Here is a 15,776-nt window from a genome sequence, read left to right on the forward strand (position 1 = left end):
GCTTCACGTCGTGTGTCATACTGTTCAGAGCACTTGAATGTGGTTTTCCATCTTATGTCATAAAAGGGGAAAGTGTAAAAAGGAGGTGAAACGCCTTTTTCAGACAATGGCCTCGCCCAGAGCAAAGTCAGGCCTAGAACTAGCTGATAAAGACACAGATAAGAGTCTAACTGATAAAGTTTAAATTAGTATTAAAGCGCTGAATCAGGCCGTTGCACATGGGAGTGTACGGGAGGAAGTGTAATTGTACACCAAGGGTGTAAAGGGTCAGTATCTACAATAATCAATGTTTTCTTTTTTTAGATGTTCAGTACAGGGGACTGTATTTATATTGGACTTCCTTAGCCTCACAGACCACACAAAGAGTTTTAGACTACAAGCCAAACATTAACCTCCTCAGACACATAAAGGCACACTGTTCTATACACTTAACTTTCCACCTATGACCAACTTAGAATCACTGGTTAACCTAATATGCACGTTTTGGACTGTGGAAAAAGAGCACCAAGGAAGCCCACACAGGTACAGAGAGAAAATGCATGTCTGAAACCGCAGAGCTCACCACTGCACCGCCATTAGGAAGGTTACGCCTACAGTGTAGGCCCGCATGAATGTCTGGGATCTGCAACGGAAAAATGAAGATCTGAGTCACTGTAGGCATCTCGATACTCAGAGTGGCTGCAGGCTGTTTGGTATGAGAGCTGCAGATCACACGTGGGAGCAGTGTTAGGTTGCACCTGACAATAAGCAAACATGTTTTGGTCTCTTTAATATGGAGCTCCAGCATGGACGCAGCCGTGTTGGCATCAAACAGGAGAATGTTTTGTTACTGCAGGTGCAGCTATTCAGCAGAGGTTAACAAACGAGAAGGACTGCTTTGGAAACGGTTTCAGTTACAATAATATTGTTTTTTCTTCTATTGTTTTCTTTATAAGATTATGTTGTACGGTAAGTAACCTGTATATCATGTAATTAATACATTTACTTTGACCCTGTTATATCATCAATATTGTAACCCTCATGACAAGAAGTCTGTTTTTAAAGTATTTTCACTCATTGTTTTTTCTGTTTTACTTGGATTCAGGTAGAATTAAAGGTTTAATCACAAATTCACCCTAAACTTTGTAGTTTAGAAAATTTAGAGAGGAAAAATAATATTTTTCTTCATTTCCTCCTTCAGTATCATGGACAAATGAGTCCATGTTATTTGGTTATCCAGTGGTGACTGTGCGCTTCATTTCATGCACTGCTTTATGTGTGAGACTGCAGCGCCCTCTGGAGGAGTCATCTGTTACTGTTAGAAAGAAATAAGATAAGCATGGCCGTTATCGTGCTATAGAGCCAGGACTGGTTTGCAAACATGTCATGGATCACAGGTGAGCAAAGACACGCTTTAGGCTATGGGCAGATTAAACTTGAGGTTCAAAATTCAAGTTCATTCAGAGACTTAATATTTAAAACTGCACGGCCGATGCACAACTAAAAAGAAGTTTATTCGATTTTTTTTTATTGGTCGTGTCTGACTAGCTGCGTTGTTTTTACAAGTCTGCACTCTTATTATCTTATCTTTCAGAAACACATCCAAAGGTTTGTGGAGGCTGGAAGACTAACTCAGTTTGCGTTTCATGGTTGTGTTACTGTGGTGGAGGTTTTGCATGCTTTAACTGTATTATACAAATACACAGCAGAGAATAGTGGTGCATTCAAAACTCATTTATTCTTTAATGCACTCAGGCTACATGGACAATAAGAGCTACAGCACTACATTTTAACTACATCCATGAAAACCCGGTGAGTGGTGAGTTTACTCTTCTCCTTTCTGTAAAGAGAGAAACAATGATCACATTTTAAAGTGTTTTCAGTTTGTTTTCAAAAGAATTAAAGCTTTTTAAATAAAATGTTGGAGCTATTTTGCATGACTGACCTTAGCTCCGGAGTCACGGCTCTTTGCTCTCAGCTTGTTGACCTGCGACTCTGCTATGTCGGCGCGCTCCTCTGCTTCCTCCAGCTCGTGCTGCAACTTGCGCAGCTTGCTAAGGTTTGCATTGGACTGCTCCTCCTGAAAATGAAGACAAGAGTATGTAAATCCAGAGGAGGATCATCCATGAATATTCCATAAATAAAGCTTCAATAATTTTGCTTACAGCCTCCTCTGCAGCTCTCTTGTAGGATTTCACTTTCAGCTGCAGTTTATCCACCAGGTCCTGCAGGCGGTTCAGATTCTTCTTGTCCTCCTCGGTCTGTTAAATCATTACACAGGACGTGCTGCTTATTACACCAGAACCTTTATTTATTTATTTTTTGCATCACAGAGGACCTGAGCCTGGAGTTTACCTGGTAGGTCAACTCTTTGATGCGCCGCTCATACTTCCGGATGCCCTTCACAGAGTCGCTGCTTTTCCTTTGCTCCATTTCCAACTCATTTTCCAGCTCTCTCACCTGGAAAAGAAGCCATGAATTTAGCCTTTGTAAGACTGTTAAAGTCACCAACTCCTCTATTTTACAGCACTCCAAGTTCTGAAACATTTACCCTGGACTCCAGCTTCTGGACCTGCTTCTTTCCACCTTTCATAGCTATCTGCTCGGCCTCATCCAGGCGGTGCTGCAGATCTTTGATGGTTTGCTCCATGTTTTTCTTCATACGCTCCAGGTGGGCGCTGGTGTCTTGCTCCTTCTTCAGTTCCTCCGCCATCATGGCAGCATCAGTAACGGCCTTCTTTGCCTTCTCCTCAGCATTTCTGCATTCCTGCACAGCCTCCTCCACCTCATTCTGAAGCTGAGCTGTGTCACTTTCCAGCTTCTTCTTTTGGTTCAAGAGGCTGGTGTTCTGCCGGGAGGATCAGGCAGCTTTAGCACGCAATATTATCTTGCAGTATAGCGTTTGCAAAGTTGCGGACATACCTGCGAGTGCAGCAGCTGAACTCGCTCGCTGACATCCAGCAGCTCCTGCTCAGCCAGCTTCCGACCCCGTTCGGTCTGCTCCACCAAAGCCCTCAGCTCATCGAGCTCAGCCTGCATCAGGTTGTTACGTCTCTCCACGATGGCAATGTTCTCCTTCAGGTCATCATTGGCACGGAGAGCTTCATCCAGCTGCAGCTGTGAGTCCTGTCGTGATAGAATTCAAAATGATAACATTTTCCAAAAATGAATCTCAGGTTTTATCTTGTTTCTCGGTTTAAAAATGCAAATAAGTAACTGAAGCATCACCTTCATGTGAGCGTGGACTCCCTTGAGCTGCTTCTGGGCCTCTGCTGCCTGCCTGTTGGCCTGGCTCAGCTGGATCTCCATCTCATTTAGATCCCCCTCCATCTTCTTCTTCAGTCTAAGAGCCTCATTTCTGCTGCGAATCTCAGCCTCCAGCGAGCTCTGCAGAGTGTCCGTCACCCTCTGATGGTTTCGCTTGGCCTGCTCCATCTCCTCGTCCTTCTCCGTCATCTTGCGCTCCATGTCAGCTTTCACCTGATTGAACTCCAGCTGTGCTCGAAGGATCTTACCCTCTTCATGCTCGAGGGTACCCTGTCGGAAATAGTAGATGATGGTCTCTCTCTCATAGCATTCGGAGTGAGAAAATTTAAGAAAGGCAGTAAAGCTCACCCATAAAGTCATATTTAAAAGAAAAAAAATCACCTCAGCTTCCTCCAGAGCAGTGTGTATCTCTGCCTTCTCTTGCTCCAGCTGTTTGCGGATCTTCTCCAGCTCATGGATGTTCTTTCCTCCCTCACCAAGTTGCTCAGTCAGGTCGGAAATTTCCTCTGTTGAGCAAAGATTCATTCAGTGGTACCATTTACTCTGTCCACTGTAACATGAAAGGATAAATCGTGTTCAAATGATATCTTCCAACCTTGGAGATTCTTGTTTTCTCGTTTCATGGTCTCCAGATGTTCCAGAGCCTCTTCATAGGAGTTCTTCAATTTGAAGAGTTCAGTGCTGAGAGAACGAGCATCCTTCTGGGCACCTTCCAGCTCAGCTTGAGACTCCTCATACTTCTGCTTCCACTCAGCAAGGACCTGAGTGAATACCAGAGAAAGTAGTTAATTTTATATGTTCAGTTTTTAGTGGCATGCTAGTTTTTCTTTCTCGTGCGATGTTACCTTGTCAAAGTTTCTTTGCTTCTTGTCCAGAGCGGCAGCAGCAGCATTAGATCTCTCCACATCCACCATCAGATCCTCGATTTCACCCTGAAGCCTGTGTTTGGTTTTCTCCAGGGAGGAGCATTTTGCATTCGCAGCTTCCACAGCTTCCTCAGCATCCTGTAACCGTTGAGCTAGCTTTTTCCTAATAACAAACATACAACAGAAGTTTCAGATTATCACAGATAAGATGGATAAGATACTAATAAGATATCACAGGGACTTTATACTGAGTCCTTACTTTGCTTCTTCCAGCTCCTCTGTCCTTTGGATGGCATCAGTTTCGTACTTGGTTCTCCACTGAGCCACCTCAGAGTTGGCCTTGGACATGCTGCGTTGGAGCTCAGCTTTGGCTTCCTGCTCTTCCTCAAACTGCTCCCTCAACAAATCACAGTCATGGCGAGCAGACTGCACTGCATGGGCAAGTGCATTCTTGGCCTAGGATAAAGCAGCAGTAAGTCAAGTCATTTTGCCTGTAGATATTTAGTTTTGTATTTAAAAAGAAGCAGTTCTTGAATACCTTGACTTCCTCCTCCAGCTGCCTCTTGAGGTCTTCGATCTGCTGCGTATATGAGAGCTTCGCTCTGGTCAGCTGGGACACCAAAGAGTCCTTCTCCTCCAGCTGCCTGGTGAGCTCACCTGCAAAATAAGGGTTTATTTTCGCAGAGTTTTTTTCTATCCTCATTGTTCCAAATGTAATGGTGCTCTAGCAACCTGGACCTCGTTAGGATCACGTTACCATTTTCAGTTTGAAACTTTGCTTTTTGCATCGTGAAGTCATTGATGGAACGTTGGGCCTCCTCTGATTTTGTCCTGTATTCGCTCACTTGATCCTCCAGAGTGCGACACAGTTTCTCCAGGTTGCTCTGAATGAAAAGATTTCCATATTAGAATGTAAGCTGTTATATCAACATATACCATTATGCCACAAATCACATTAGGAAATCTATTTTTTCTTTATGTACACCAGTAAGACTGTCAGCAAGTTAGAGCTAAATCTAAGACAGTTAGCCTAGCTTAGCATTAAAACTGTAAGCTGGTAAGCTTAGCATAACAGTGTGCTGAATTACACACTGATCCCAGAAGGCTAACACGCCTGTAATGACAATTTAAGCATGCTAACATGTTAAGCAAAACGTTTACTGTATAAGTTTAGTTTGTTACCGCAATAATCACAACTTAATCACAACTGAAGAAAAAATACAGAGGCTAACAGAACTGGTGTCAGTTTTTGTCTTAAACAGTCATCACAAACCAAACTATTGAACATGTCAAGATGTTCTGACCTGCTTATGCTTATACAATCAGTGTATTATGTATGTTTTATTTACCTGGAGCATAAAAAGAGCTGTAAAAACACTCTTGTGTTACTTAACAGTTACTAATATTAAAAGGTTACATTTAGTAAGACACATTTTTACGAAAAAAGAAATAGCAAAAAATGTAAAACATTGTCTTAAAAAAAACATTTTTTTGCTTTGGACATCTTACTTTAGCTTTGGCAAGCTGCTCCATGTTGGAGACGACATCGTCGAGCTCCAATTTGAGCTCGCTCTTCTCTTTCTCCAGCTTCTGCTTGACTCTTTGCAAGTTGTCAATCTGCTCTCCCAGATCAGCCACGCTGTCGGCGTTCTTCTTTCTCAGTGTGGCAGCAGTGGCTTCATGGTGCAGAGTGGCCTCCTCAAGGTCCCTGCGCATCTTCTGGAACTCGGCCTCCCTCTTCTTGTTCAACTCGATCTGGGCAGCAGTGGCTCCTCCAGCCTCCTCCAGCCTTTCGCTGATCTCCTCCAGCTCCCTGGCCAAGTCAGCCCTCTGTTTCTCCACCTTGGCCCGGGCAGCTCGCTCTGCCTCCAGTTCTTCCTCTAGCTCCTCAATGCGCGCCTAATTAAATTCACCAGATTGATAAAAAATTGTAAATAGGGACTCACAAAATAAAGACAAAATAAGACATAAATAAAAACCCGCTGTTACCTGTAACTCCTTCAGTTTCTTTTGGAGCTGAGCACTCATTGCTTGCTCATCCTCAATTTTACTGAGATGCTGGCTAATTTCGAAATCCTTCCTACATTTAATGACAAAATGTTTTAGAATTAGTAAGCAGCTTTTTTTTTTGTCAAACAGTGGGTCATTTCTGTGATTTTGAAAGGGTAGTGTTACTTTTTGAGTTTTTCCTCCAGCTGCTGCTTGTCATTCTCCAGATCCATTATGTTTTCTTGGGTTAGCTTCAGGTCCCCTTCCAGTTTTCTCTTGGCTCTTTCTAAATCCATCCTCACCTTCTTCTCTTGCTCCAGTGATCCTTCAAGCTGAAGGGCAAAACAGTTACTCCATAATCTCATCGCAAGAACTTGACAGCTTATCTCAGTGAAATATCTAAATTTAATATGCTTACGTCATCGACTTGCTGCTCCAGCTTGACTTTGGCCTTGGTCAGAGAGTTGACTTTGTCTTCCTCACTCTGCAAGTCATCCAGTGTTTGCTGGTGGGCCTCCTGAAGAGCTTTCTTCTCTTTGGTCAGCTTAGCAATGATTTCATCCAAAGCTGCCATTTCTTCAGTCAGATTTTTCACCTTAGAATAAGATCACAGAAAGAGTATTTACTCTGCTACATGGAGACGTTTTTCACCACATAAAGGCTCTTTAAAGTGCAAATAAATGATTTGTAGTCCATCCATGCTAACAATAAACTGTGGACATTGACGTGACAGTTCCACCTCATAGCTGAAGACAATCAACATCAGCATTCATTTAAATATATGTTTATGGCAAAGTCCAGTGATCACTCACTGTCAAATCCAAACTATTTTAGTTTTAGAATCAAGAAAAGTTAGTCTGAGACTCTATAACACTGAGCTAAAGCGTGTTAAAATACTCATCATTATAAGTAATTTTATATTTTGGCATTGTGAACATGATTGGATGTGTTTCATACCTTGTTCTCAGTGGCATGCTTTTCCTTTTCCACTTTAGCGAGAGTCAGCTCTAAATCATCAATGTCCTTCTTAAGCTCTGAACACTCATCCTCCAGCTTCCTTTTCTTGGCAGTCAGCTCTGCATTCATCTCCTCTTCATCCTCGAGTCTCTCTGTCAGCTCTTTGACTTTAGCCTCAAGCTGAATCTTGCTCTTGATCAGACCCTCACAGCGCTCCTCAGCATCCGAAAGATTGTCTTGCTCCTAAATGCAAGAAATTAAACAGTATTTTTATTTATTACAGTTATGTATCACGTCCACGTAAGTTTTAGATGACTGCTGTATCTTACAGATTGGACTTGGAGCTGTAAGTCATTCTTCTCTTGGAGAAGGGTGACCATTTTTTCCTCCAGCTCCTTCTTGCGGGCTTCAGATTTGGCATATGCCTCTTTGAGCTTTGTAAACTCCTCTTTCATGTTTGCCATCTCCTTCTCAGTCTCAGCTGATTTCAGCAGAGGTTTAATCTTAAAGAACATCTTCATCCAGGGCCAATTTTTGACACCCATGAAGGCACGAATGTTCCACTGGATCACGAGTAAGGCATCCCTGTGGATTGTATCAGACAGTTCAGGTTCATTTTTATCTTAATGTAATGTTATCTTCATGTTAAATATGAAGAGTTTGGCACCAACCTGCGCTCAACAATTTTCTGGAACTCAATCCTGGCGAGCAGTCCTCTGGATCTCGCTTGAATTCCAGTAAGGATGAGAGCGAGACGATCGTCTCTCATCTCTTCAAGAACACCAAGCAGACCAGCTTTGAAGAACACCTGATGGTGACAGAGTGGTTTTCTTTTTTTTTTTACTGCACAGAAAAAAACTTCAACCTTTTCTTTGTAGCTTTACAGCTGGTGAAACAAACCTTCGTGTGCCCCAGCTTGTACTGCTCGTGATCAATATCCAAAGACCCCAGAAGTTTTTCTGAGGCTTTTTTGTTGTCAATGAACTGCCCTTCAGGAATAGCACTGGGGTTCAAGATGCGATATCTGAAACGATACAGCCATAGCATTATTACAATAACTGAATGAAATGGAAAAGAATAAAGAAGAATAAGCAAATATAGTAGGAAGGCAAACAACCCAAAGTGTTTCTGAAAGTTAGTTTGTGTTTTTGTCTAAAAGCCCCCTGAGAAGGGAAACTACAATGCTGCAAACAACTGCTGAAAGGATTCAATAGGGAAAACTTGTCGACCTTAAGCTGCCAGGGAAAAGACTTTTAAGGACTAGAAATATATGAAAACCTTCTGTTACTGGTATTGTACACAAGAACAACAGAGCTATTGCTTTTCTTGCCTTTGTTTGAAGTCTCCATACTGAATCCTGTTGGGAAATCCCTTCCTGCAGATCCTGATCCCTTCCAGCACACCGTTACAGCGCAGCTGGTGCATGACCAGAGGATTCTCCATCGCCCCAGGAGTCTTGGTCTCATTGGGGATGATGCAGCGCACAAAATGAGGGTGAGTTGACCTGAGGTTGGTCATCAGTTTATTCAGATTCTCCTGTAAAAGTAAGAAGGAAATCATCAGTAGGTCCACACTGTAGGCTAAACCTACAAAACCTACCCAACTTTAGGCATATTTTACCCTGTGCAGCGCAGACACAGTCTGGAAGGAAGAACCTTTCTTCTTTCCTCCCTTTCCCTTGCCTCCTCCATCTTGGCCTGCATGGAATTACAAGTTTTATAAATATCACTGTGATTTTTGTAAATGATGGATAACTCACAGACCAAAAAAACCCCAAAGTGCTTACCGGACTCTGCCCCAGCATACCCCATAAACAGCATTGAGAGTAACTTCAGAGTGGACTTCTGATAGAGTCCAACCACGGTCTCATTGAGCGGGTCCTTGTTCTTCTCCAGCCAGTTACTGATGTTGTAGTCAACAGTACCAGCATAGTGGATCAGAGAGAAATGAGCCTCTGCTTTTCCTTTAACAACTCTGGGCTTCTGGAAGTTGGGACTTTTACCCAGATGGTTGTCATACAACTTGGCTTTGAATGTCGAATCTGAAGCTTTGGGGAACATGCACTCCTCTTCAAGGATGGACATGATGCCCATGGGCTGTAGTAAAGGATGGATGAAATGTTAGACTATTATACACAAAAGCTGCCAAAATTAGCAAGTTTGAACACACCCACCTTTTCAATGAGTTCAATGCAGGCTGCCAAGTCCATGCCAAAGTCAATGAACTCCCAAACGATGCCCTCTTTCTTGTACTCTTCTTGCTCCAGTACAAACATGTGATGGTTGAAGAACTGCTGCAGCTTCTCATTGGTGTAGTTGATGCAAAGCTGCTCGAACGTGTTGAACTAAAAAACATCGAGAGAGTCAGACTTCATATACAAGAAGAATATTTTCCATAAATTCTGTGTAAGATGTCCGTAAACCCTTTAACACTCACATCAAAGATCTCAAATCCAGCAATGTCCAGCACACCAATGAAGTACTGACGAGGTTGTTTGGTATCCAGAGATTGGTTGATTCTCACCACCATCCACAAGAACATTTTCTCGTACACTGACTTGGCCAGAGCACCGATTGAGTAGTACACCTTAAGAAAAAGGAAACATGAAAGCAATTAAATCAAAGTTTAAATTCGTTGTATTCTTTAAGTACTCACAGAACTCTGTGAGGTTCCTTTTATTTCATCTCACCTGCTGCACACTTTGACCTTTGGTGACCCACTCATTGCCTACTTTAACTCTTGGGTGGCACAGCCCCTTGATGAGGTCAGCAGAGTTTAGGCCCATAAGATATGCTGCTTTGTCGACATCTGTAAATGAATGTTGTATTAAAGCATTATTTTCTGTAGTTATACTTTTATTAGTTACTCTGCTGAGGTTTTATTTCTGTTCTGACCCTCAGTGCCATCAGGCTCCGCTTGTTCTTCTCGTTGCTTCTGTTTGAATTTCATGTTTCCATAATGCATGATGGCACCAGTCAGCTTGTAGATGCCATTCTTCTCCTCTTGGGTGAAGCCCAGGACATCAAAAGCTTCCTAAAACAACAAAATTGCACTTCCGTTTGATATTGCTGAATATGTATATAGATTTGAGGATTTGTATTTTCCACTATGCTCTCTGTTTCACTCACATCAGTAGCCATCAGCTCTTCAGAATCATTGATAGAAGCTACGGTTGTTTCTCCTTGGGAGATGTAGGCGTAGTCATAGGGGTTGTTGGTGATCAACAGCATTTCTGCCAGAGAGAAGAAAGGTTGCAATCTATGTGACTACGTTCTGCTTTATTCTGGTATGGACAATGGATAAAAAGACAGGAGTTAGATGCAGAATACACGGGTAGTTTGCAGTGGGAAAATATGCCCATGCTATTGGATCTGATCCTGACCACTTGGATTTTGGGTCACCCTTCTACCCAGCCTATTATTCAGCACTCACCCAGCAGCTCTGGTTTCTGCTGGGACAGAATCTGGTAGAAGATGTGATAGTCCCTCTCAGCCTTGAGCTGATAGGTGACACGAGACTTCTCCAGCAAATCTAAAAAAATAAATAAATGAAAATAGAACAGTAGTTGTATGCCAGTTTATTAAAACCAACAGGAAATCTCATCAAAATAGGAAACTACAAAACAAAATTAATGTAATTAAGTAGAACACATAGTGTGCTCTAAACACAGCACTATGCAAATCTTGAAAAAATTATTTGGCTTATGATGATGTCACAGTATACTCACATGTCTCAATGTCAGCAGAAGCCAATTTTCCACTGACTCCGAAGTGGATTCGAATAAATTTACCCTGTGAGAGAATACAGGATTGAACCCAGTGAGGATAGTGAAGAATGAAGAGGATATCCATGATTTTGTAAAGCCTGCCTGGAATTTTCACTTAACTCACTGTTGCTGTTTTGTACTCTGTACTTAAATGTGTTGACATTTGTTCACATGAAGAATGAAAGTGGAGCTGGCATGAACTGTGAACGTTTGAAGGAAACTGTAGAGCAAAATGGCAAAACAAGTGAACTCACAAATCTGGAGGAGTTGTCATTCCTGATGGTCTTGGCATTTCCAAACGCCTCCAGAGCAGGATTGGCCTGGATGATTTGGTCCTCCAGGGTGCCCTGCAGGTGTAAAGCATGGAAAGCTTTAGACATCTAAACTGTATTTATAACGCTTTCAAAATATCACATCACACCGACCTTTTTCTCCTGTTTTTCATCCTTCTTCCCAGAAACCGCTGCAATGCTGGCAAAGTACTGGATGACTCTCTTGGTGTTCACAGTCTTTCCTGCACCAGATTCTCCACTGGGGATAAAAACCAGTTATGTATGTGAGCTTGTGAGACATCTCTGTCTTAATAATAAAAACAGATCTGGTTATCGGGACTGACTTACGTGATAAGGATTGACTGGTTTTCTCTGTCTGCAAGATTTACGAGATTAAATGTTAGGAGTTATTTTTTTTAAATGTCTCAGAGAGACCGTTACAGAGTCCTGCATACAAGGTGAACATACCAGCAAGCATATACTGGTAGGCATTGTCAGAGATGGAGTAGATGTGAGGAGGAGCTTCACTCCTCTTCTTTCCTCTGTAGGCAGCGACCACCGACTTATCGTACACTGGCAGCCACTTGTAGGGGTTGACAGTTACACAGAACAGTCCTGAGTAGGTCTGTGGATGAAGATTTACACAAGTTTTATTTGGTTTCTTTTAGATTAAGCTACAGATTTCATGCTATGCAGATATCTCCAGGCTTGTGGTTACTACTCACGTAGATCATCCACGCTGCGTAACGCTCTTTGAGGTTAAACAGCACAGCAGGTTCATGGAGGAAGGTGAACATCGCCATGTCCTCAATTTTATCGAACTTTGGCGGGTTCTGAGGATGGATATCTGCCTCCTTATGGGTGACAGTCTAAAAGGGTTTAACAGAAAGCAGTGATCTTAATTCAAACTGTAAAACCCATCAGTGGTGTAAGTTCATAATCTGCTTCAACTGATGTTTCAGTTTTTATTCATCCGGTGTAAATATGGCACACTAACCTTTCCAAACTCAGTTTCAACGGTAACTTTGTCACCGTCCCTGCTGATGACTGAGGCTTTGACGTACTCCACCTCGGGGTCGGGTACAAAACAAGCCTTTTTCATGTCGAAAGGTCGGGTCTGAGCTTCCAAACGCTCCTTGTCCGACTTTCTCAGGAAGGAAGCTGCCGACCCAAACTCCGCCATGATGGCGTCACCTGACATCTTGAAAGCTGCGAGGCTAGAGTGTGGATTTAAAAGCATGTTGGTTACATCTTTCATGGATGTTATTGGGATAATTTGTAAGCTGATTTAATTGTAATGTATTTCTGCAAATAAAGGTATTATTTAGTAATTATATCATAAAAATGTTGTTAACCAAGAACTACGACCACACGCTACAGTAGTACAGACATAAATGTCAGTCTGAGTCTAGTTTAAGCATGAAGCTGTTTACCTGCTTTCTCTTCCTCTCCCTTGATGAAAGTTTACTGGGTCTCTAGAAAGACAAGACAGCAAAAGTAAATGCATTTTCAGTGCATGTCCTTATAGTTATGTTCTTATAAAATGTGTGTATGCTTACCTGTAGATGGTGTGATTCTGCCCATACTCCCGTCTCTCTGACCTCTTTTTATACATCCAGGAGGCAGTGCCTCAGCACACAGCCGCCCTAAAAGGCATGATGCCAGAACACAAAGGGATCAAAAAAGGAACATCTGTATTTGGAGATAAAGGTGTGGACAAATATAACCATTGGCTATTGTAGCTGAAGCTTAATTAGCTTGTCCCCTATCAGCATCTGTTTTAGTTCTGTCCTTCAATTGTGAGAAAAGCAAGAAAATCACTTAAAAAACATTAAAAATAGCTCTGACTCTTATATGAATCATTTATGTTGTTTTCATTACATTAAACCCATTTCCACACATTTTATTGTCTGAAATGAGAATCACTGAATGAATGTTAATCAAGAAAAACGTGGTTTTTGTGTTATTATTAACTTTAAATTCTGTTATTAGTGTCTTACGTGCTTCGTCACTGCTACTGTAAGCACTGTCTGGGTGTCTTGTGACTGTGGTATTGTCTTCTATTGTCCTGGAGGACAAAGATAAACCCTGTGAATTTTTGACTTGGATTCCTTCTGGTAGCCCTTTGCCTCCCGGTGGGCCTCAGATGACCCTCCTCCATCTATAGTAAAAGGTCGGGAGTGACAGCTGCTTGCTTTCAACGGTTTAAGTGGCCATGCTGTAAGGAAATACATTTAGCACACACAGGACACTTACTACCTCCCCCATATAGGTATTATTAATGACGCCGCAGCCACTGCTGTAAATAACTGTCACATTAGCGAGAGAAGATCCTTAAATCACACGTTTATTGAATGGACCACCTGAAGCCCTCCTCAAGAAGCACACAAGACCTTTCGACATTAACAACTTCACACTTTGAGGTTCACCGTGACCTTGTGGGTCTTGACAGTTGGTTGTCTGCACCAGGGCACCACTCCTCGGCACATCGCAGGCGGTGCTGAGTTTCATTCCCAGCTGTCTTGTGTCCTTCTGCAGTCAACACTTATGAGGGAGCTTGACAGGCCTTCCTATACGCAGCAGCGGCCCTGGCGGGTTGTTCGAGCTGCTGCTTGAACATACAATGAGCAGCCGAAACATCAAAGCCTGACAGGTGACGTGAATAGCGTCAGTGTTAAAGTCCATTGTTGTGGATGTTACTTGACTACCCAACTAAGCATTGTTACAAACCAAACATACACACACAAACCTGAAGGACAATGTACCAAAAAGGAAAAAAAGAAGACATTTTCATGAAACTTCAAGGAACACAACAAAGAGCTGTAGGCCCACACTCCCCAGATCCCAGTCCAATCAAGCATAGAGATGCACTCTGCAACCCACAGCACCCAGCGGGGCCCACTGCCAACAGACTGGTGCTAGACACCACATGACAGGTACATTGTCCATCAGTTGGAATAATATTACACATGTTCTTGCTCCTCTTGTTCTGGTTGAACAAACAGGCACAACTCATTTTGTCTTGTTCTGTAGATTAAAGGCCTCTAATCAGAATTTCGAGTGTCTATGAAGGATGCATTTTTTTACGATAGTATAAGTGCTGGTAAGAATTTTACATAAACTCATCATGAATGTCATGATAATTTTGGTCTTTTCCAGCGTAGAATGATTGTACCGCACACATCTTTAAGAAACAAGAAATGTTTGAATGACTTGAATTTATTTAGCAATTTCTTCAATCAACACAAAGTAACTTTATACAAACACTCACTTAAATCTTTTAATGAAAGGTGCTGAAAGTTGCACATTGCCTTTTAACTTGTCAAGGCTGAGACCTGTTAACTTTATCTTAGCCTTATCGTAGTGTTTCTTTTTAAAAAAAAAAGGATTGGTTGGCAGCACTCGTTGGATTGACCAATACTCAGAAACATGCAAAAGTCCAATGAAACCAGTGAAGATCTAAGAGGGAGAATAGTAGATGTACAAAAGTTTGGCTGGTCTCTATGTGCCATTTCTTCTTCAGTGAAGAAGAAGCCCCCGCTTCAAAATCGACACCCTCAAGCTCGACTGAAATTTGCGACTGCCCACATGGACGAGGCAAACGGCTCTTGGAGAAAAGATTTATGGTCAGACCAGACAAAGGTTAAGCTATTTGACCACAATGGCAAGGGGCATGTTTGGAGAAGTAAAGGTGATGTTTTCAATCCTAAATACACTGTACCAACTGTCAAGCATGGTGGTGGTCCTCTTTTGCTGCCAGTGGTACTGGTACATTGCACATTGCAAGTGGATGGAATAATAAAAAAGGAGGACCACCAAATTCTTCAGCTTCAACATCTCAAATCAAACGCTAAATAGTTTAACCACAACCATTGTTGGGTATTCCCCAATGGTTTTAGGATGGATAAAACAGGCCTTCCCAAAGCCCCGACCTCAACCCCATTGAAAATGTGTCACCTACAATCATTCCACCCTACGACATTCCTGCCCACGACATTTCTCCAGTCCATCTTTAATAACCTGAAAAGTTGGTTGATTCCCACCTGACTCCTGTCCTTAAACTCTGTTAAAATTTTATTTTGCTTTACTATCAAGGAATATACGGTGGCAGCATATTACAAGTGGACATCATGGCATTCGAAGTACAATAAATACATGTCAGCTTTGCTCTTTGTTGCTGCTTCCCCAGCACAATATCTTGAAAACAAAGTGGGCAGGTGTTTATAGCCTGTTGTTTTCTTCCTTTTGTCCTTGAGTTCTTAGATGTCCGCATGACGTTCATAAAGCCTCTACAAATGTCACTGGCACAGAAACTGACAACCAAGGCATAGTGACACACACTGTCAGACTTACTTAGACCCTCACACTCACTGGCTTTGTGCCATTTCTCTCCTCTTTGTGTATCAATCTAGCTAAAAGAGGAGTCAATGGGGATGTTAAAATACAACAAAGAATCTGTTGTATATTCAAGTCAAGCTTTTGTTAATTTTTCTGCATGTTCACACTCTAAATCCAATCCAAATTTGAGTGTGAGCATTATCGTGGTCGCAGCTGTTGTTCGGCAAGGCCAGGTCACCACCCTATATACTGGCACCGTAGCTGCTACTTCATTCTGTCACCCCCACGCTTCATCTTGTTGGCCTGACATTGTTTCCTTCCATTTACCCTTGAGGACAAAGA

The 15,776-nt window shown here is 42.2% G+C and overlaps 1 protein-coding gene across 2 annotated transcripts; it reads right to left on the bottom strand.

Moving 5' to 3' along the window:
* Positions 1-1,697: 1,697 nt before the first annotated feature.
* Positions 1,698-12,676, bottom strand: LOC100707241 (myosin-6). Of its 2 annotated transcripts, none has more exons than XM_003459494.4 (39): positions 12,656-12,676; positions 12,530-12,571; positions 12,094-12,305; positions 11,822-11,965; positions 11,565-11,721; positions 11,445-11,472; positions 11,250-11,355; positions 11,079-11,171; positions 10,786-10,849; positions 10,491-10,589; positions 10,187-10,290; positions 9,953-10,091; positions 9,748-9,866; positions 9,495-9,644; positions 9,232-9,402; positions 8,845-9,154; positions 8,679-8,755; positions 8,389-8,594; positions 7,959-8,082; positions 7,730-7,866; positions 7,388-7,643; positions 7,059-7,301; positions 6,520-6,696; positions 6,288-6,433; positions 6,102-6,192; positions 5,622-6,011; positions 4,870-4,996; positions 4,651-4,769; positions 4,372-4,568; positions 4,092-4,275; positions 3,842-4,007; positions 3,628-3,752; positions 3,208-3,516; positions 2,902-3,105; positions 2,531-2,827; positions 2,335-2,439; positions 2,145-2,240; positions 1,925-2,059; positions 1,698-1,819 (listed from the first exon to the last, which is right to left on the bottom strand). In XM_003459494.4, exons 3-39 carry the CDS (start codon positions 12,295-12,297, stop codon positions 1,805-1,807), a joined length of 5,814 nt encoding a protein of 1,937 aa, XP_003459542.1. In that variant the 5' UTR covers positions 12,298-12,305; positions 12,530-12,571; positions 12,656-12,676; the 3' UTR covers positions 1,698-1,804. The 2 variants fall into 2 exon arrangements, with proteins under 2 accessions (XP_003459542.1, XP_025765988.1); XM_025910203.1 differs by having other exon boundaries at positions 12,094-12,313; positions 12,656-12,666.
* Between the last annotated feature and the right edge of the window lie 3,100 nt (positions 12,677-15,776).

The sequence above is a fragment of the Oreochromis niloticus genome, linkage group LG9 (assembly GCF_001858045.2).
Source record: "Oreochromis niloticus isolate F11D_XX linkage group LG9, O_niloticus_UMD_NMBU, whole genome shotgun sequence".
Classification (NCBI taxonomy): Eukaryota; Metazoa; Chordata; class Actinopteri; order Cichliformes; family Cichlidae; genus Oreochromis; species Oreochromis niloticus.

Coding starts and splice junctions, on each gene's coding strand:
- LOC100707241 (XM_003459494.4), bottom strand. CDS start 12,297: ATGTCAGGTGACGCCATCATGGCGGAGTTTGGGTCGGCAGCTTCCTTC. Junction 11,473..11,564: donor CTACCAGTATATGCTTGCTG/GTATGTTCACCT, acceptor TAAATCTTGCAG/ACAGAGAAAACCAGTCAATC. Junction 3,753..3,841: donor AGAAAACAAGAATCTCCAAG/GTTGGAAGATAT, acceptor TTTGCTCAACAG/AGGAAATTTCCGACCTGACT.